The 22,516-nt window shown below is 41.5% G+C and overlaps 1 protein-coding gene across 1 annotated transcript in view; it reads right to left on the reverse strand.

Annotated features, from left to right (window-relative positions):
- LOC308113471 (plexin-A1-like) overlaps window positions 1-22,516 on the reverse strand; it is a gene marked incomplete at its 5' end in the record, with an annotated part of 98,936 nt that overhangs the window by 33,832 nt on the left and 42,588 nt on the right. Inside the window, 3 exons of the mRNA XM_080469789.1 lie at window positions 6,927-7,161; window positions 17,056-17,199; window positions 21,835-22,071. Coding sequence (XP_080325915.1) covers window positions 6,927-7,161; window positions 17,056-17,199; window positions 21,835-22,071 — 616 coding nt within the window. The remainder of the gene's footprint in view (window positions 1-6,926; window positions 7,162-17,055; window positions 17,200-21,834; window positions 22,072-22,516) is intronic.

Genomic DNA, 22,516 nt, shown 5'->3' on the forward strand with positions numbered 1-22,516 from the left:
AACAAGACACATGGGCCAGATAGGGAGTCTGCCATACCCTACGGAAGGGCTGTAATATAGACAGACAGTGCAAATAGTGCATAATATCAGGTGGAGGAGTCTTAAAAATGGAGTCAGGCAGTGAGGCTGAGGAATAAAGGTCAACGGTGATGAAGCGAGATACCCACGAAAGCAATAAATGTGGACCACTACGCAGACAGGATCAAGGAATGGGCAAATGCAAGGACGGATGGACATTAAATCATAATAAGGACTCCAGAATTATCTATTCAAGTACTTTTCATAAAGTAAAAGTTATTGCGCCAGGTTGAAAAAGACTGAAATCTACTTTTAATTGCATTTCTAACTAAGAATACATAAAGTGAAGCACATTTCAATGAAACACTTTAGGAATTAAGCAAATTGAATGTCATCCTCGAAAGTCTTAGTCTGGGAGATTTCAATCAGAAACTACTAAAACAACAATGACATTGGGGGGGGGGGGGGGGGATAAGGAAACCAGGGAGAGAAAACAAAGTTCCTGAAAAGGAAAGTCAATTAAATGCATGAGTGGATAATTATTAAGAGAGCGACGGATGAGTATTCATGCATAATTTCCCCCAGCTGTTATTGGACTGTTTGGTCCAAAAGAGAGACGGAGAGAAGAGGAAAAGCGAGGAGATGAAGGGGGAGAAAAAAAAAAGAAAAAAAAAGGGAGGGAAAGAAGTGAGGCTGGAAAAAAACAAGAAACTCAGGATGAAGGATGCGGGTTAATCACACTGAAGACAAAACAGTGGTGGGGAATTTATTGAAGGGTGAGATAGCTGAGGGGGTACAAATTAGGCAGGTTTGCTCCCATATTCTCAACTCTATTTTCTCCTCCACTTCGTCTCTCCTCTACCCATTAATCAGTCTTATTTATTGCTCAGATGGTAAATGGCTCCACTTCAAAAGGACTCTGGCAGAAATGGCAAAAATATGGTTTTGGGAAACACGGTTTTGATTGGCTGGCAGGTCTTTTAAAATGATGCATGACGGCAAAATCAGGCAGTTGGAAAGAAGACGACAACCTTTTCTAAACAGCAGCTGTGCAGGCCACCAGCGTTCTAAGAGATAATGAACTGGTTCCCTTTTGTTTGTCTGTGATGCCAGGGGAGGAAAATGCTTCCATTTCTGTTTCACTTTTGAAATACAACATTGAGACAAAGTTTATGTTGCACATTAGCTTTGTAAATGCTGATAAAACATGTTGGCAATGGCTGCTCGGAAAGAATTTGACATTTTGCCCAAAGGACTGTCGTTGGATTAGGGGAAAAAAAACGAAATCTTTGAAATTTTGGCTAATTTCAAAGCCGTTAAATGAAGGGGAACAGGTGTTTGGCTCGATTCGAAGCGGAACGATGGCGTCGGATGTGGCATCAGAAGTAACAAACAGCTGAGTTCAGCAGGTTAAACGCAGGACAAAGTCGTACAATCTCGCGCTCGAAAATCTGTCCGATGTCCCGCCATACAAAACTTCTACGTTCACATGGCCTCATGCGTCACACCAATGGGGATCCAGGGCCACGTCCACAAGGTTTGGTAGTTTAATAACTGAGAGTCACCATAATAGGAATCCAACTTCGTCTTTCTGTCCATACAAATGTCCACGCATTCGCCAATGTTAATGTTTTTAGAATATTGTTCTCGTCCTGTATGTGTGTGCTGTTTCATTACTAAAACAAACCAAACAACAGCACCAACTAGTGGTCCAACTACAAAAACCTTCCACTTTTCGGACATTTCTGTGCAAACGTGTTCTTGAAACGATGTTGTGTAGGTATTACAAGGCAACGGCGGTTTGAATTAGCATGGAACAAAAATTGATGCGATTCACATAATCTAAAGGCAGTTTTCATTTCCTGAATCTTTATTTTGGTATAAGAAGCTTTTCGTATCGAAGATATTTCTGACTTGCTCTGACTCAGTGCAGTTGGTATTCATAGCTGTGAGAACATGTTGGACGATGGTGTTCAGTCTGATGCCTAATTCTCACTGCTGACTCCAACTGAAAGGTTCTTTTCTCTCAAGATTCTCAGAACGAAAGCTTGTTGACGTAGACTTACTCTACTCACTTTTACCTAAATCGTCGCATACAAGCGCCCAACAATGACCCCTTTGCACTTTGGTCCCCACAAAGTAGGTCGGACCCGGCAGGTGAGAGGGTTCTGGAGCGTCGGACCCCATACAGGTGGTGTGACAAGACTCACACACACTTCTCTTGTGCACCCACAGCGGACCGCCCACTTCATCTGTTCCTCTGCCGCCGCGCGCCGTCTCGTCTCCACAGTCCAGCTGGGAGTGCAGCAGGCGGGGCGGGGACGTTCCTGGAAAGGAGGTGGTAGCCTCGCCGCACTCCCGGGAGCTGTCACTGCAGCTAAACATCGAGTGTTTCAGCGTTGCAGAAAGACGACAGACTTTTCAAGCATTTTTTTCTTTAAAAAAAAACCCCTGAAAAAAACACTCTATACCGTATATGCAACGAGGTTAGCGACACTTCTCTGAAAATGTCACCGCCGCGAGGGTGCGAGCAGCGGTGGCCGTGAAAATGTAGCACTTCTTATATCAAACGCTATTTCGGTCGCTGTTTGACAGCCGATCCTTGGCGGCTGATAGAGTTGTGACTCCAGTGTCAAGATGTGTAGTGTAATCATATTAGAACTTCGTACCAGGCCTGTGTCGTTATAGTGTAAACACCCGGGCTGTCCTTACATCACTCATCCAGCCGCGGCTGCAGCCTCCTTCTTACCTTCCTTCTCTCAGCCTCCCTGCAAACAATCGTCTCGCTGCTTTGCCCTCCTGCCCTCTCACACCATCTACCCTCAAGCAGCCCAGCCTGCTCCTCCCGCCTCTCCTCAGGCGGTCTCGCCCTCGTGCTGCGAACTCCTGGATGACTGACGGCTCTAAAAACGTGCTCCGTCACCACCGACGTCAAAACAGACGTCAATGTTTCCAGTCCAGGCTTGCAGTGGAACAACAGCTGTCTATGGTGCAATGTGTACATTGTGAATAAGAACTGAGGGTAAAGAGTGGATAATCAGGAAAATCTGCATAACTGCTGAACAGGCGATAAGCACTTTCGCAGATGATGTTAATGTCTTTTCTCCTTTTCAATAACAGTGCTCTTTCTCTTGCCCCGAATTTACACCAGCATTTTTTTTTCTGCATCTTGCCCATCTGCAGTTCCAGCAGTAGTATTTCAAAAGCGACGCAGTTGTTGTCTATTCGTTTCTTTTGATCGTTTGTCCCTGATTCTTTTCATTTCTGATTTCAGTCCTGTGGCCACCATGTGTGAAATAATTGCGACTGTCAATCTAGTGACTGTTTTTGATGCGTTTTTGTGAATAAATTGTGAATATTTGCCCTTATCTTTCATATTTACAGTCATTTCCAATGTTAAGACCATCACACATAAACATAATCGATCATAATTCAGTCCTTCTTTGCTAAATGTTGATAATATCCAAACTTGCAATAGGTTGTACATCCCTGATAAGACACAACAATTAGAATGGAGACAGTCAGTACTGTTGGTGTGACAGAAAAAAAATAAAATAAATTGTATAATAGTTGAAAAATCTTACATGTGCTAATGTTTCACCTTTTTCTACCTTTTAAAAACAAGGGACCCCCACATAAAATGGAAAAGACTCCACATATTAGTAAATATCTAAACATAGTGTGTTTTGAAGGTTTAGAACGATACGAGCGTGTCACAATCCATCAAACGATCTTGCTGATGAATTCAGAGGTGAAGCGTGATAAGAGAAATAGAATTACATCATCCAAACAAAACCTCAGATAAATCTCTGCATGCGACACATTAAAGTGAAAACGAATATTGGATGTCCATGTCTTTCAGGCCTTCAGGCAGCGCTGCATTGAGTGTAAAAATGACTACATAGAATATCCATTGTTTACTTCATGAGTACATCCACAGTGAAAGAGGGCGATGGTGCAGCCGTGTGTTAGATCCTATTAATGTCTTAATTAATGTAGAAAGAATACATGTACACAATATTGATATTACCGTCTGTTTGAATGCACTCCTGTCCGCTTAATCCCCACAGGATGAGTTCTGGTCGGTCAGGTAAGATAAATATTGAGTACTGCTCCTCTCGTCTTTTGACCCGAGCTCATTTAAATGGACTGAGGCAAAGTGTAAGTTGATCTGGTGAGTAAATACACGACAATATTTAATCATGTTGTGCTCTTCAGGCTAGAAGGACGGACTATCAATCTTGTTATGAGCTCTAAAGGCAGCATGTGGAACGGTATCGATGTGAGTTAGTCCACAAGGAAAAGATGACTTAATCAGGAAGGCTCATTTATACCCGACACAAGACGGAAAAAAGACGTGTCTGTTTTTATACTTTCGCTCAATGCATTGGAATTAACGGGCCTATATATGCAAAATTCACTTTCTAATGGTTTTCTAACAGTGATGTGTGTCCCTATAGCCTGTGTACCAGGCCCCAGAAGTAAAGAAAGTCTGTCATCTCCTCACTTGCTTGCTCCACTTTTCAGCGAGCGTTTGCTCATATAGGCGATGCAGTTCTTTTTCCCTTCATGACATCATGCAGGGAATCAACCACTCCCTCTGGCAGTGGAGTGCTACCTCACTGATATACTGAATAAATTCAGTTTAATAATAATTTGCTAGTAACTGTAACAACACTACGACCAAACTAAGAAAATGACTCAAGACATACAATATTTTTAACTCACCATCTTCAGGAGCCTCTCCTTCTGGGCCATGGTACAAACTGGTTGAGCGACACTGTTTAGACGAGTCATCGCGATAAATCCACCGTGAACATTGTACCAGTTTCAGATGAGGAGGTTTCCCTGTTAAATGGTGACCGACTCCATTTAGCGTCGAGTAACAGCAAATATTAAAATAAGACTTACAAAACGACACTTCAAAACTTCATTGGAAAAGCTGTTGAATGCTGTTCCTCGGGACGGCTTTGGATTTCTCTCGGGTTTTGAACGTCTGTTATCGGCAGCAACAAGGGATGCTAAAAGGGTCACCGGTTAACAGGGAAACATTTGTTCTGAAAAACTGAAAATAGACTTTGAATTCAACACTGTTGGACCTCTGACGCCTTTGTGAAATTGTTGAAAAATTCTATAATGTGCGACCTTTAACATCTGGCATCCATTTCATACTCCTCATTGGCCTCTATCCGTTTCACATGTGTCTGGCGTACAGCCCGTTTTATGTTGAAGAATATTAATAAGTTTGGAGCAAAAGAAACAGTAAAATCAGTGTTTCCTCGCTGCTAAATGTAGCTGGACGACGCTAAATCCAAATGCTGCGAGTATTACAACCGCATACTTCTGTAGTAAAAAGGTACGGCTGCTCAGATGACCCTCCAGAGCGACACTCAGATAATAGGAGTGAATAAGACAAAGGGGGAAAATCACTTTTCTGAGTAAAAGTGGGAAAACATTCCAAAACAACAACAGTTGGTCTCCTCAGTTCCCAGCTGCCTCTAAATGCTTCCAAATGCCGTCAAATCTAAAACGAGTGTGTATAATTTTCTAATCCAGCAAACTTCCTCAGTTTCCATATTTGAGATTTCTCGGCATTTTTAATCAAATCGGGGATTAAAATGATTTGCACATGATCGCATTCTTTTTTTTCCCCCCACTCACATTTGTTTTTTTACAATTCTATATTCATCCGTGTGCCGTTTCCTGTCGTATCAACACGTTGACGCCATACAAACCATACCACTCGGTTTGCCTCCACTCCGCTTCAGTGAAACGCGGCTGTCGGCTCCCTCTGTTTACGTGCGTATAATATTAATACAGCTTTGTATCTACATAAATAAGCTCCTTTTTTTTTTTTTTTTTTTTTATGTGCAATGACTCAGCTGTGACACACTTATGCACTTGCCTCAGTAAACAAACCCTGCAGACTCCCTGCGGTTGGTAATGATCACAGGATCTGCGCCTCTTCCTCCATCTCCGCAGCTTCATTCACATTTATACAGACTCATAAATCTCTCCACATTTCCCTCCAAGACAACAGTTTCAGCTATAAAATGTCGATTTAAGCTATGTTTCTACAAAAATTGCCTTTAGAAAATTCACCAAACTACTGTCTTATCCCAGGATTTCAGCTATACTTCCATCTTTCGCTAACTAAGCTCCTTTGTAAGAGGGTGTAAATGAAGGAAGTACTTCGTGTGGCGGCAGTGTTCTTCATTACCCTGTCGCTGACATTTGCTTTTTTTCTTTCTTTCTTTTTTTTTTTAGATTTGTGGGTAATTTAATGAGAATAGCCTCGCAGTAAGACATACTATAAAAAATGGAAATGTTAAAGGTCGAATTACCTTAGCATGATATTTTGTAACACCTTTGTTAATAAACTCATGTGTGGGAATAATTTGCTTTGTGATCACGGTCAGGTCTCCGGGCAACCAGCTGTGATTAGTCGAAGGAGATTACCGACACAATATAAAAAAATATATATTTAAAAAAAAAAAAAATGATGAAAAAAAAAAGTGCACGTCTTTGTTCTGAGAAAATGCTGAAATATAAACAGAAACGCCGCCTTGCTAAGCTAAGCAAGTCAGCCATAGGCTCCATTTTCATACTGATGTTGCAAGTAATGGTTTGACAGTAAAGAGTGGATAAAAGCAACCTTTAAATTGCTTTACACGCCGTCTTTAAATATATATATATATTAAAAAAATTATTGATTTTGGCGGCTCTGTTAATTTCTACTCCCCAGTGCTCGCAACAGTTTATGAAAAACGGTCACCGATTTATCACTTTTGCTGATGGAACCCATAATTTTATGATGAAAAGACGTTAATGCACTCGCCATTACATTAGTAATTTCCTAATGGGGTGCGGGTTTCAGTGTGGATAAAAGTCTGTTTTTTACTGCCTACCTTCTTTACACTCCAGGGCCACTCTGGACTCCAGGTTGTCCATCTGGAGCTGCAGCCGCTTCAGCGTGCGGTCGGCGTCCCTCGACTTCCTCTTGTAGGCGATCAGCACGGCGATGATGACCAACAGGAGCAGGCCGCCGCCTCCGCCGATGCCGATGATGGCGGGGAGCGTCAGCAGGCTGTCGGAGTAGATGTGGAGGGTCCCGGGGGAGTACTCGAACCCGCCGGCTCGGATCTGAACACACACACAGCAGAGACGAGGTGATCAGAGGGGAGGGAAGTGGAGTGCGTGGGTACTGACCTGACGGCTGCGGTGCGACCCTGTCGTCTACTGCTTGTTACCGCTATCTGGCTAAAAGCATTTGCATGGACGGATCCGCTACGGTTGGACATTCCCACTTCTTCCCCTGTCCATTCTAGGGATTCGTACCAGCAGCACAGCACCATGGGATTGTCTGTGGTATGTGGTATTGTCTCTCTGGTGAAACTGGGAATTTTGCCCACGCCTGTGATAAAAGACAACAATATATGTATGTAGTCTATTCATTCTCGATGTTTGCGTGAAACTGATGTTTGGCTAAGCCCCGCCCCCAAACGCCAACGAACCATTAGCATTCAACTAATAACTGCCCGGACTCGGACAAACAATCTCAGCTCCGTAGAGAAACTTTAGAGCTGGCAACACTTTTGTTGTTTTCTCGGCTATTTAAGTCATTTAAGAGGCAAAAATGGTCAAACGATGTTACTGGGGCTCATGCAACAGTGATACAAGGAGTCCTGAAGGGACAAACAACATGGTTTACTTCATCCCATTTCCGAAACACAAACAAAACATGGACAAATGTCTCCTGTGGATTAATCGGCGCCCGTTGCGATGTGGTTTCTACACTGACAGCTGCCATGTAAAGCCTGTCCGAATTAGCGACAGTAAATCATTTAGGCATCAGGATTTAAGAAAGCTGTAACCTGAAAGTGGATGAATGAAAACAACTAACAAAAAATTTAAGTAAATTGACCCAGCTAATTTGAATATTGTGACGTCAACAGAAGGCAGCCATGTTGGATTACACATATATTCTCAGCGAAATTTTATCAAATTTGCAAAGTCCATGTATTTTTTACCATCTCATCTTTAAAATGAAGGCTCAGAACAGAAGTGAGAGCATATTGGTTGGTTTGATTTATATCGCAACTGGACCTTTAAGTAATCAATTTAGGTAAAAAACAACAACTAAAAAACTAAAACATTGAGGCTTTATGACTGTGTCGGCTAAAAACAGAGTAGAATATGTTGCAGAAAGTCTTAACATACACTCATAACACACACATACTGTATATGAACACACACACACGCACACAAGTAATCAAACAAAATAATCATCACCATTTAAATCTCTCCCCAAGGAGCTGTGGTAATTAAGGGAAGTCAAACACATGTAATATTTTTTTTTTCTAACTACATTTACATAAGTACAGAGCATCCCAGACAAAAAACACTTACACTCACACACACACACACACACACACACACACACACACACACACACACACACACACACACACACACACACACACACACAGATCCAGCGAGTGGTGGAATCCATCAAATCAAGCAATCCACCAGGGGGGTTGATAACCGATTCAAATGAGGTGTGATTATGCACTTTGAAGTTCTTTTAAGTACACTTTCATGTTAACATTATCAAAGTCTTATTAAAAAACATGAAGTGGAGTAAGCCCTTATATCAATATCAATGTAGTCAATACCTACAAATTAAATTTGCAATAGTAAAGACAATTACAGCGGCTCCGCTCAGATTAAGCAGCCAATTAGCTGCCTGGACATGATCGGATTGCAGAGACGTGTGTTTGCTGAACTGAATTACGTTTCGTGTGACTAAGAGACGCTTTCTCACTACAGCAAATGCTAATCTGCTTGTATTTCTTTTGTGTTGACTAGTTAGTTAAAGTCGCTACAGTAGTTTGTTTTGGTGGAAAATGCTTTTTTAAAGTTATATTCAAAGCCTTCTTGGAGTCTTGCTGCTTGCATGATACCATGAACCATCATGTAATGTCAAAGGTGTATCATCATAGAAGGAAATTCCATTTATGGGACTTGATTCTACTTGAATTTTCAATCTTTTTCTTTTTTTAACAATGTAAAAGCAAACAAATAAAATAATAGCATTACAGGAAAAGAAAAAAAAAGATTTAAAAAATTGGATTGTTATGCCAACTGACCAATTAATTTCTATAAAATATATATTCTCAAATACACATGTAATAATCGAATAAACAAAACATTCCGCAAACGGTTTGCTGAATCTTTAATATACCATTCCCAAATTGTCTGCGCGTTTTGATATGCTGCTTGTGTACGCGCTCCCAACAGTGCAGGAGTAGTAACGCCCCAAAAATTCAGTGGAAGAAATTTTTTTTTTTAAATTTAACGGGCACCTAGGATAGTAATCTTTTGCCTCGTTAAGAGGCGAGGCGCAGACACACAGAATGAGACTGAAACATCACATATTCTAACTCCAAGTAGCATATCTATTGGTCTATTTAACTCTCAAGCTTTGTTCATGGTTATAATTTAATTTTTCTTAATACTAATTTATAAGCAAAGCTTGTATCAGAAGATGTTTAGTGTGAATATGTCTCTTGCAATAAAGAATCAAGGGCTCCGATGGCTACAATATAAATTGAAGCTGGTTTTGGTGTGCTGATATCTGGAGTTACTGGTCATCGTGATCAACATGGTGGAAAAGACTGATTGAACTGTGATGAATTCTACGTGTCTGTGCGCAAATGTTCCGCAGGTCAAAACACCAGATGCTTTGGCAGAGATTGGAGATCTTTAGTTAATTCAACATTACATCAAACCAGGTCAGAAAAAAGTAAAATTAAAAAATAATTGAAAAATAAAAATGGAAAAATGACTTAAACCAACAAGGTCAATATTCATGGTTAGTCATATGTGCTTACTCTTCCAACACCATTATTGCAAATCACTTATTTAGCCGACACCTGCAGCCCTGCAAGACTTCAGAACTGGTCCCAGTGGAGATAAAACACATTGCATGGCAATGACAAAACTGCATGACAAGTAGTAGAAATGACTTTGGTTGTTCCAAACCATCAGCAGAAAGAGAAAATGCAGAGATTTGGGGGCTGAACGGTCAGAAAAACAAAGGTAAACCTGATCAAATCCGCAGAATATCAATTAGCCGCTTCACTATTTCCTGTGGTTGTGTCTGGTGGCTGCTTGAACCAGATTGGAGGGACTATTGTTGTTAGCGGCGCCCGTGCTTGACCTGGTGGAGCGAGTCGGAGTGTCTGCAGAGGAAAGAAAGACCTCTCGCCACAATAACAACAAAACTCCAAAAGAACGACTCGGTGACTGTCACTTTTCGTGCAGCAACTTAACATGTTCCCACATGAAACGGACCGCTAAAGGGCACTCGATTTAAATATTAATGACTCCTTACATGTTTATTTTGGGGCGACGCTTTGTAGATCAGCCGTCTGCTGTGCTGCCACTGCAAAAGTGAGATTTTTTCTTTTTTTTTCTTTAATAAAATGAGAGTTTGCCCAAAGCAAATCTGTGCTCATGTTTTTTAACAGTCGGCTTTCAATGCAAAATATATAACCGAAGTGATAGAACAGGGAAATGTGAGGCTGTGGTGTTGTTTTCTTGCCCCTCGCGTTGCCAGTTGGTGTTTAATATCTAACCTGAGGTCGCTGCTCTATGTAAAACAGTTACCTCGGGGGATGAATCGCATCCTCAGATGACACGAGTTTAGGCAATAATAAGGCGGTGACACATTGTCTAGGCATTCGTCTATTTTTATTCTCCTGACAGACTGAAGGACTGGCAGGGAGGAACTTTACAAGCTGAAGGCCAAAACAACAAACAAGTTTCTTCGAGAACTCAAGGGGTCGGCGCGCAGCTGCTAACACACAGCTGAGCATCACAGACACACACATTCGTACTGTATACACACACATACACAAAAAAAGCTTGGACACCCATTGGGGTCCCCCCCCCCCCGTATGTAGGTCACCCTACTGAGGAAACATCACTTTGATACAGCTGTGTCCTTCTTCTCTGTAGCGACGCACGCCATCCGCAAACATGGCCTGACGTAGCCGCAGCAGAAGAGATAGAAACAGACAGCTTGATTTTTTTTCCCATTTTTTTTTTGGGCTATTGTCAGATGAAGGACTAACTCCACCACCCCCGCCAACACATCGCGTCATGGCGATATTCGACATGACGTTTGGTTCAAAATAGAAAAAGAAAAAAAAAAAAAAAAAAGGAAGGAAGGGGGGAGAAATGAGGGAGAAAAATCCCAGGGAGCTCCACCTCGGAGCTGGCTGGTTCTGTGGAGAGCGATCATATTGAATTACATGGACGCGCTGTCAGTGGCTTTCTAGGTATAGTGGCTGTAGCTCGCGGGGAGTAAATGTCGTAAAGATATAGTGACACGACGGAGAAAGGACGTTGGGGATTGGTTTAGAAGGGGTAGAAGAAGAAGAGGATGGGGAGGCCGTGTTGGCGTATTCAGAAGGACATCCAAATGTATGCACGGCGAGCCACGCGGGTGAGGTTTGACCTTCCGCTCCAGGAGCCACGCCGCCGTTTTGAAAGCCTGCTCCCGTCGGGGAGAATCAGGGGTCTGGGTCTGGAGTCGGCTGGCAGCTCAACTGATCTGCGCGAGGCGAGCGTAACGTTTGCTTTGGAACGCAAATATAATTAATGCTACACACTGTATCGCTAAAAGATGGTCATCGCGGACTCAAATATTGCAGAAAAGTGTGATGAATTGCAATAGATTTGCAAAAATTGTGTGAATTCATAGAGAAGATCAAACGGATCCTCTTCTGATAAGATAAAATAGGAGGAAAAAAAAAAAAAACACAACCTACTAAGCGCTGATGTTTAACCCATCAGAAGAGCGAACTCCTCCGGTTTGGACTCAGCTGTTGGTTTCAAGACAGAAATGGTTGTTTTGAGAAAAGGGCCACAAAGAAGCCTTATATGGAAAAGTAGAAAAACACCACCACCTCTCCCCTATTTACACCATCGTTCTGTCTTGGACAGTTGTAAAATCTAAGGCCTTTAACAAATGAAACATTAGTTGACACATCAAAAGAGTCGGAATACTTGAGATTCTCACCATTTAGGCCATAATCGACTCAGAACTTCATCAGAATCTTCTTCAGAAGTTTGTAATGGTCTATTTTTGCAATACAAGCACACATGTAAAAACTCCAAAAGCTCCTTGACACGCCCACTCAGTACCTGGTGAATGTGAGAAATGTGTCTCTCCATGTGATCCAGGTGAAGGTGAAGTAAACATATTGTTAAATTCAAGCAACACAAACACTTTCTTTTTCTATGTCATATACACTCACTCAATATCCACGTATGCAGATGATGGTGGAGTAAATGTACAATTTCAGTCAACTCAATGAGCGGCACAAGTATTCTGCTATCATCCAGCGTCAGCTGTTGTCAGTCTATTCATACATGTGTAGAAACACGATTGGCGGGGATTGTAGTGCACATGTGCAATACTGCGTGATTCAGAAAAGTTGAGATTTCAACTTTATTATAATATTCTGAATGACTCCCAACACAGTTTCCATATAAAGTAATAGATGAAAGGAAACTTAAGTTTGACATTTTTACACTTTTTTTCCCCAAAGGGAACAGCACAAATGTATCCACTGAATAGTATAACATCTTCCAAGACGTATGGACATTGTTATCCAACCTCAAAGTCATTACCTTTAACTGTCTTGGCATCAGCGGCGACAGAACTGCCACATTTAGCTGGATTTCCTGAGACGAAATTTCAACATCAGAAAGATTCAGAGGATGTGCGAGGTTCCCGGATTAGAGCTGAGAGACAAGCTTAGTGTCTTCATCTCGGAGGAACAACCTTAATCTTAATTCCACCTTTTCTGTGTCTGCATTGCTGGAGCACAGCGCTCCGCTGTCGGCAGAGCTCCGTCATGGCCGTAAACTGTAGTGGATCCCTGTAAACTGTCGTTACTTGCTGAATTTGTCCTCCATAATTTAGCTCACAGTCTGCCCTCACTCAGCTCCACTTCATTTTCTGGGCCCATGAATTAAATGCGTTGAGGTGGAAGGATGCAGAAGCTCATTATTAGACTGGCAATTAGTTGTGAAAGCGCGATACAAGCCTCCATTAATCAGCTTTAACTCATCACAGTGCACAGCTACCGAAAGTCCTGGGAAACGGAAACAAGTTTTTTTTTTTTTTTTAAGAGCAATTAAAAGATGTTTAGTCTCATTTTTCTCGGGACAAAAAAAATGAAGAGAAATCCTTGAGGACATCTACATGATGAAACCATACCACTAAAATATGGAGAGCATTATCAGCCGCATTTCTAATGCTAGAGCGGTTATTCTGAACTGGGCTGTTTTCTACGGGCGGATTTTAGGTCTGAAGTAATTTTACAGTGTCAACAATAGATAAAGTGATTTACATGGTTCAATTGGGAAAATAAATCTGTTTTTCATGAAGGACAAAAAAATTAATTGGTGAATTAGCACAACAAGCTATTATGCTCCATGAATTAGATCCAGTAAGACAGATATCAGGAGAACTCGGATTTAAAATAAAATATGTGTGTAACCTCTGGCAAGTTTCCCAACGTTTCTGATGAAGACGGAAGAACACTGTCAAAACGTGTGGAATGCTTTCATAAAGTTGTGTTTTCAGTGACTCGTTGTGTTAACCCATCATTTCAGGACTATTTTGCTATATAGATGTGTAACAAAAAATAATGCCAGAATAAAAATAATCAAAATAATTGAATTCTTATTGGAAAAAAGCAATAACATTACCTAAAATGACCAATTACCCCCCTAAAAAAGAAGTGTTGTAGTTTGTATTCTCAATGAATGAATGACAACTATCACATCCAATATACATATTTTTCACAAGCAAACTGTACAAAACAAAAAAACTATTACAACTTATGACATTAACGGTAAAACGCAATTATGATAATGGGATATGTGAAATTTGTTATTACACTATTGGTAAGTTATTATGGGCTTTATTACATTGATAAAATGATGATAAAATCATTGGCAGGTACCGTTACTGGCCATTTTTCTATTATTATACATTTTCAAATTCAACCTTTGTGCAGATAAAAAGACATCAAAACAGTCTCACTCACGCAAACTGCAGATGTTTTTCATTGATTACAAATATGTTTTCACCAGTTAACTTCTAGAAGTGTCTGCGCTGGAGTGGGATGGAGCGGAGATGAGTGTTGCTTTGATGAGAGGTGAGCGTTTGGGGATTTACTGAGGTCTGGGTACAATATATTCCATGTACTATTAAACGTCCACGACGTCATATTAAAGTGAGGCCAATAAAAAAAAAGAGAGGAAAAAGGGAGCGGGCACAGAGGGAGTCTGAAGCGCTGACGCCTGCACAGCTGCTGATGTGAGCACGCTTCAGTGCACAGAAGGAAACGCAGTTTTGCATCGGCAGACATCTTTAAAGGCTCGCCGTGGTCATGTTGAGTGTGTTATGGGAAGGAGCGATTGATTGCCCCGTGAGAAATGGCATTTCAAACACTTAATGGATCCGACTCAACATTAACGGGCCCGCGGCGCCGCAGATCTGCTGCACATATTCAACGTACAGTTTGGACATTGAAGCGGATGTGATTGCTGACATTAAGCTTAAAGACAGAAAAAGAGAAAAAAGTCTATTCATTTTGTGAGCGTGGCTACTTAACCCCCGACTTTAATATGAAAATGTTAAGAGTTACGTCAAAAATGCAATTTCAAGAGCAAAGTTAACAATAAGAAATGTAAAAAGAGGTGATAAATGATGAGAATAAGTCAAAAATGCCAAATTATAAAAGCCTAACACTGTATGAGGAAATGATAATTACAATGATAATTAAAACCCAAGACTAACTAGATTAGAAATAGAAGAATATAGATCAACGTACATACATGTTCAAATATATTAGTCAAAATTTGTACATATATTAAAATGTTCAGAGGTAGGTTAAACGGTAAAACAAATAATGTAAACATTTTCTAAAAGGCTTTTAAAAAGTTCAAATGTTTATTAGAAAGATTAAATATTTTTAGAATTGTGTTGAAAGATAATAATAATAATAATAATAATAATAATAATAATAATAATAATAATAATAATAATAAAAATAATAATAATAAACAAAAGAAAATATCTTAAAAATATTTTTTTTCTCCAAAACAAACGTTTTTTCTTGTTCAATAAAAAAAAGTGTAAGATGTATTTGGAATATTTCAAATTCACCCCTGACATGCTGACCATTCAACTTTTAATATTCTAATTTTGTCAGTTTAAACGTATTCAACATTTATTAAAGAATGAAAACAATGAAAGAAACATTTTCAAACTTATCTTAAATGTGAATTGCACAGAATAAAGTTAAACAAGCCTGAATAAGAACGTAATGTTGAGAATAAATAGTCACAAAAAAGACTAAACTCCAAGAATAAAGAGGGAATTAATCAGCATGATTACTACATGGTTTTTTCCTCCAATGAATTGAATGAAGATGAATTAAAAGTAGATCAAGATTTAAAAATTTTTTTTAAATTGCCTATACTGTACCCATTATATAGGGTGGTTGCAGAAACTTGCTCTTCCTGACATCGAGCAACAGGTTCAGAGGTTCAACAGATCAACATGCTAATTATGCCCAGCAGGGTGCATCCCTGCTCTGTCAGAGGAAATTGTTTCAAAAAGACACGAGGGGTTATTGTCATACTTCCACAACAACACCAGAGGTCTGCGGTGGACACACTGAGAAGGTGTTATTGTTTTGTCCTTTATGCCTTCAGATTGAATCCTGCTGTTTTAATTTAACCACAGAGATTATATTAGAGAGGAACGGCTCAGATTATATTCTAGATCAGTCGTTTTACATTTTCCCCCGCTCTGGAACTCGTCACATCGCAGTAAAGAAAGGCTGTGGACTCTAATAACTAAAGAGTTAAACATCCGCTCAACATCAGAAATGGTTCTGTCCACGCACAAGGTGCTAATTAACTGTCATTCACCCGCCTGCCACTAGTCGGAGCTACCGAGCCATCAAACAGTATTACAGCTTCTGATTCGAATACAGATTCGAACAGTGCCACCAGAAACGAAAATAAATCGTCTTCTTAAGCGAGCCGGGTTTCTAATCTTCATCAAGAAAAAAAGAACGGTGGCATGTTTGCTGTTTCAGAAAGAATTTAAAATTGAAAATATCCACTGTCGCTGAATATTGTGACTAAAGGCTTTACAGGCTTTCAACATAGACAACATTTTTCTGAGGATACATTTTTAAGTTACCTGACTAGAAATTGCGCTAAATTTTGTTTTACATATTTTTATACTAATTGAATGATTCTGAATAGATTTTGATTTAGTTGACAGAGTAATTGCTTGCTAGGAACTTCACCAGTAGGAAGTCTTACTCTTAACAACAAGACACGTCAAATTAAAAGCTCAGGTCTCGCTTAATTTTTACAAAATATCTTAGGTCCTGTTTTTGTTTCCAGTGAAAACACAGTTTTTGCATTTTTGTTTCGGAAAAGTTTCTCTTTTACAGGGCAACATTTCTAAAACGATGCCTGTTTACACGGAAACAGCAGAAATGTTGAAAACTATGTCGCGAGCATTCCAGGCCACAAGGTGGCGCAGTTTTTTGTAAGTTTGTTTTTGTAATGAAATCACACACACACACACACACACATCTGCACAGAGAGCAATACACTATAAATATATAAAAATGGCGAGTGCTCGGACATTTCATATGGCCAGACGAGACAGTTGACTGTCAGTCCCAGGAGAATATAAACAAACTGTGAATGCAACAACACTTTTCTGTTTTCACATGAAAATGCTGTGTAATCGGTTCCGTACTGTGAATTTCTTGAAGTTTAAGAACCACTGATTAAAAACATGCTCCCTGCACGCCAGAACTACACGAGGCAAAGAGTCATGGGTCATTTTAGTGGGCGAGAATCTGTGAAGGTGTCGGTGAGCGCGGGATGAAGAACAGGAGGAGGGAGGAGTCGTGCTCTGACCGTGACTTTGTGCTGTCCGGTGAGGTTGGGCCACTCGCACAGCAGCTGGCTCTCAGACAGCGTGAGGACGCAGGGAGTCTCTCCAATCAACACCGTGTAGTTCAGCCGACTGTTTCCCGGCGCCGCTGGGATCAGGTAGCGACCCTAAACAAAGAGAAAGAAGAATGATTTGTTGTTTCTTGGTTCTTTTTTGGTCAAACCCCCAAAATCCAACCATCTTCTTTTTTTTTTTCCTACTAAAGTATATATGAACTTTTTCTGGGAATGACAATGCACCTTGATAGAAATCACCCTTTTTCTGTTAGTGAATGAGGGGAATGAGGTTCAAAATGACCCATTAAATGCACAAGGATAAGCGCGCGCCATCCATCCACGAAAAAGAGACTACCAAAGCGTGATCGTAGCCTTCGTTCTTGTAGAGTTTCTTTCCTTCTGTGTTCCTTGTTTACATCCCACATACTTTCTTTGACACGTTTCTTTGGGGCGCAAAGCATCTCTACGTGTTCAGCGCCAGAGTTGCATTTCTCTTGGTTCGTTAGTTGATGCAGCAGCAGTTACCCAACTATCTGACACTGTCAGAATCTTGTGGCAGGGTTGACTTTGGTCAGAAGAACCTGCCTGAACCAAAGACCAAAGATATCACCACCGCTCTCACGTGATTGTTATCTTTCATCTGGGACGGCAAACAATGTCAGTGTGTAGAGGACCAATCAGGGAGAGGACACCCCGGTTTGATTCTGTGTTTGGGTGTGGTGGAGCTGGTATGTTCCTGAGCGCGCATTATCTTTCTGGATCTTTCTCAGACGGTCCAACCACATGCTTGCCAGAACTTGAAACGACCGTAAGCTGTGAGGTTATGAGTGTGGGTGACGATGTGCCACTCTGCGTCCTCGCTCCTTGAAAACTAAAGTCTGGTGAAAACTAGTATTACTTCATTAATCCCCTTGGGGGAATTCTTATCTGCATTCATCCATCCTATTTCTAGGATGTGTGTCAGTATCGTTCTTGTGCTCCAGTGTTCACTTGCTTCCCAAGTCTCTTGGATCATTCAAACAATGATCGATGTTCCTAAATGTTTTTGTTTTTTTTAAGCTCTAAGCCAAACACGTTCCAGATGTTGGTCTTTTCATATGACTTTACTTAGACGGAGAATGAAGAAAAGCTTTTTACTAAAGTCGGTTTGTGTTGTAGTGCAGGATCAAATGACACTGACCAATCAGTGAGTCTCCTGCGGTCATGAACGCATCACACAACTCCCATCAGCTGGGATCACTTTTCAGAGTTATCAGTGACTGCAGATTGGGATGATTTGAGCAGACTACAGACACAAGATGACCAAACATTTTAATGAAAACAAATCCAACATGAGAAGATCTGTACTGGTGTGTGAACTCTGTTCAGCGTCTTACAGACTGGAGGAACGGGCGAGAGACCGGCCGGATGTTTTGTGTTGAACAGCGGTGAACAATGACGCCACGGCAGTTATAACTACTTGTGTATGTGCACGTGTGTCGTGTGCATTTTGTTTGTAGTTTGGTGCGTTTAGCTGGGACTACATGAACTGTGCATGGTCTTTGTGAAGTCGTAACAGTGTCAACGTGTGTGACTTTGTACAATCATACAGAATGAAGTGGTGGCTGAGTGTACACACACACACACACACACACACACACACACACACACACACACACACACACACACACACACCTACATGCATTACTTCTGCTCCACACTGAGTGTGGAATTCAGTTTAGCGGACAGAAAGTCAGAACAGAAGTGTGTAAATTCTAACATTTGTCGATTTCGCTTCCAGTCTCTCTTCATTTCAATGCTCTGTCCGATTTCATGCGCATACACACACACACACACACACACACACACACACACACACACACACACACACACACACACACACACGCTCTGCCTGTAACAGAGGGGGGTAGGAGGGAGTCGGGGGGGGAGAGTTAGTGGTGTGAAAAGAATGAATCCAAGTAACGGGAGGAAAACAAAAAAGCAACAGGGGAGAGATGAATACAAAGAAAACAAGACAGATAGGAAATGTGGCATGAAAACATCAGGAGGAGGGGAGAAAGGATTTTGAGAGAGGTTGGACAAGATGGAAAAAAAAAAAAAAGGAGCACTTCAGGTGGAGAGAGAGAGGGAAAGGAAAGGAGCGGGGTTGTCGAGGGAGTGAGATCGACGGAGAACAGGATGGAGTGAGAGAGAGAAGGAGAAGGAGGGGGAGGGTGGGGTACTGTGAGCTGCCGTGCGTCCCGCTGAATGAACAGTGGGACACAGAGACAGACTCCGTTTTCCAATCCCATCGTCTCTGCAGGCTGCCACCCGAGCCCGCTCTGCAACCCTGTAAACATGCATCCCATCACACACACACACACACACACACACACACACACACACACACACACACACACACACACACACACACACACACACACACACACACACACACACACACACACACACACACACACAAACACCCCGAGATGTTGCCACACATAAACACAACAGGCAGGCAGCGTCACGCAGGGACACGTTTTCAAAAACACACATGGGGAAGTGAAGGGCTCCTGAAACATGAAGATTTTTATTCATCATTTCTCTCTCTCTCTCTCTCTCTCTCTCTCTCTCTCTCTCTCTCTCTCTCTCTCTCTCTCTCTCTCTCTCTCTCTCTCTCTCTCTCTCTCTCTCTCTCTCTCTCTCTCTCTCTCTCTCTCTCTCTCTCCTCTCTCTCTCTCTCTCTCTCTCTCTCTCTCTCTCTCTCTCTCTCTCTCTCTCTCTCTCTCCCCCCCCTTACAGGCCTTCTGTCTTTTAATGTTTCTAAACCACTCTTGGATACTAATTTACTATGTCTCCACTCACTCAGTCACTCAGTGACTCAGTGACTCAGTGACTCAGTGACTCACTCACTCACTCACTCCGTATAAACGGACATTGTAAACACGAAACTTTTCTAGAACGAAAACGCCAAAAAAAACGATGCATTTTCACTTTCGACGTTGGGACAAAGTCTGTTCCTTCACCTCTCTCACTTTAATGGCTGCCTCACTTTTTAGCCCTTTTTTTCGTCTGTCCCACACTTCCTCCGCCGCCCTTCTACAGTCACTCCAACTCTCGCTCTCTCACTCACTCATTACCACACCTCAATAAAAACATGCCTGACGCTACAGATGAGAAACTAATTGCGTGGCGGGGGCAGCATCTGAGAAGCACGTCCCATCTCGCCAAATTGCTTTTCTTTTTTTTTTTTTTGGTCTAATCATCAGCAGGTTCCAGTGTGTTAGGGCCAGTTTTCACTGACAAGCCAAGCAAGAGATCTGGCAATTACTCTTTGCTAATAAATTATCATTTGAAAATATAAATTACCAAACGGTTACGCCGCTTCTCAAAGCCTTCACGGGAATAAGTAGCCTTGGCGATGACGCGAGAGATAGTCGAGGAGCAGCGATTCGATGCAAATGTCGCGCATCGGTTCGGCATTGATCTAAAATAAATGAATTTCATATTGTCTCTTCATTGAGTGGAGTGCACTCTCTGTAAAGCCTGTTTCCCCATAACCCACATGATTAAGTTTCTAATGCACGCAGTTGAAACATTTTGTTAACCTCCTTCAGTTATTTCCAGACACTAATCCTGCTGGTTATTTCTGTTAATTCTGATATCAGTAATACCGTGTGTATATATATATATATATATTTAGTTGGCCCTAGACAGCCGCATTAATTCCCCCTCAGTCACTCTTTGGCTAAACATTTCAGGTGAGCCCAGCCAGATAATACAATGACACATACAGGCGGCTTAGAAATTGCCAATTAATTTCACATACTTATGTCCAATCACCAGTAATGAAAACGAAAACCAATATAAATCCAAATCTCTTGGCCCGGAAGGCCCGCACGCTTCCACGCTGCCCTTCCAGCACCAGAAATTAATTACACAAATTGAAAGGACTGTTATTTAAGAGGGCTTCAGGCTGCAGAGGACGGCAGTCAAAGAAGTAGCTGCTGGTTACTGAAGGACAGAAACTGGCCTTGGAAGGTGTGGACATTTGCTTTCAGCTTTCAATTATGAATTTGTGAAGGTGTGTGTGTGTGTGTGTGTGTGTGTGTGTGTGTCTGTTTCCTTCACTCCTGTGAAAGACCTTGTTAACACATTCGACAAAGTGGTCGGGAAAAAATGAGCCCGCGAGGGGCGTGTTTGTGTGTATAGGTTTCGCAATTATTAATACGACACTGGTTCAATATGTTTGGAGGTTTTCTAGACATCCTTGGACGGGGAAAACATCGACTCTCGGTGAGGCAACATTCATCCACAACACAGAACTGGAAGAAAACTTCTTTTCTACATTTACAGTGACTGATACATCGAGACAACTATTTCTAAAAGTTGTTGGAATAATTGAGCATGCTAAATCTTTTCATTAATACAACTCATGTGTCCATCTGATTGGTCTCGGGATGCTCTGGTCTGGGTCTTGACAGGGTCTCAGGTTAGGTGGTCTTGACTGCAACATTAGCTCGTCATACCGAGGACGTGCAACATGTTGGAATACCAAGTCAACGTCACAAGTGTTCTTTCTGCGTTGGAGTCGATAGCGACACACACAGAATCAGAAATATTTGAATTAATGCTTGAGTCTCCTCATGACAAAAGCCTCCCACATAAATAATCGCGAAACCAGCAAAGCTTCAGGTCAAAGTGCCGATAAAAAGGATTGAGGAGTGAAAATAGACTGAATAACACCCAGTGAGTCTTTCTGACCTTCAGGATGAGAGGCGAGGTGGGCTTGAGCTCCAGCACCCCGGACGGACTCAGGGGTTCAAACACGGGGTCGGGGTAGTAGCTGAAGGTCTCGTTGACCACCACCAGGGCATTCACGTTGTCCATGTAGAAGCCGATCTCATCGGGCCCGGTGCCGGTCTCGGAGAAGCCCAGCTCTGAGTCGGCCACCGACGGCGCCAAGCACACCATGACAGAGTTGTTGTACACCGTGCAGTTCTGGGGAAGCGGCAAAAAAAAAAATAATTTAAATAGATCAGAATGAGCAGGAGAAACGATTTAATGAAATATTGTACTGGGAATAAGTAAATTCATTTTTAAACACCACTCTAAACACTTGAATAGTAATGTTATTATAACTCTATTTGCATGATGGTTAGGTACTGAGTAGAACCGGCAGCAGACGCCTCTTTTAGAAATACTAAGAATAACCTGCGGGCTATAATTTCTTCTAAAATGGATCTGTTGGGTATAATAACCCATTCCGTTTTGTAAGTCAATGCACTGTGAAACTACGCTGTTGTTAGACCTATTGGAAATGTAAATTGTTTGCAAATTTATGATCAACTGTTAATAATGGGCAGCGTGCCCCGCTCCTTTGCTTGTACCTGCGAGTATTTACATCATTGCTTGGGAGAATACATGAATACATGATGTCATGGCC

This window comes from Lipophrys pholis (genome assembly GCF_963383615.2).
Source record: "Lipophrys pholis genome assembly, chromosome: 8".
Taxonomy (NCBI): domain Eukaryota; kingdom Metazoa; phylum Chordata; class Actinopteri; order Blenniiformes; family Blenniidae; genus Lipophrys; species Lipophrys pholis.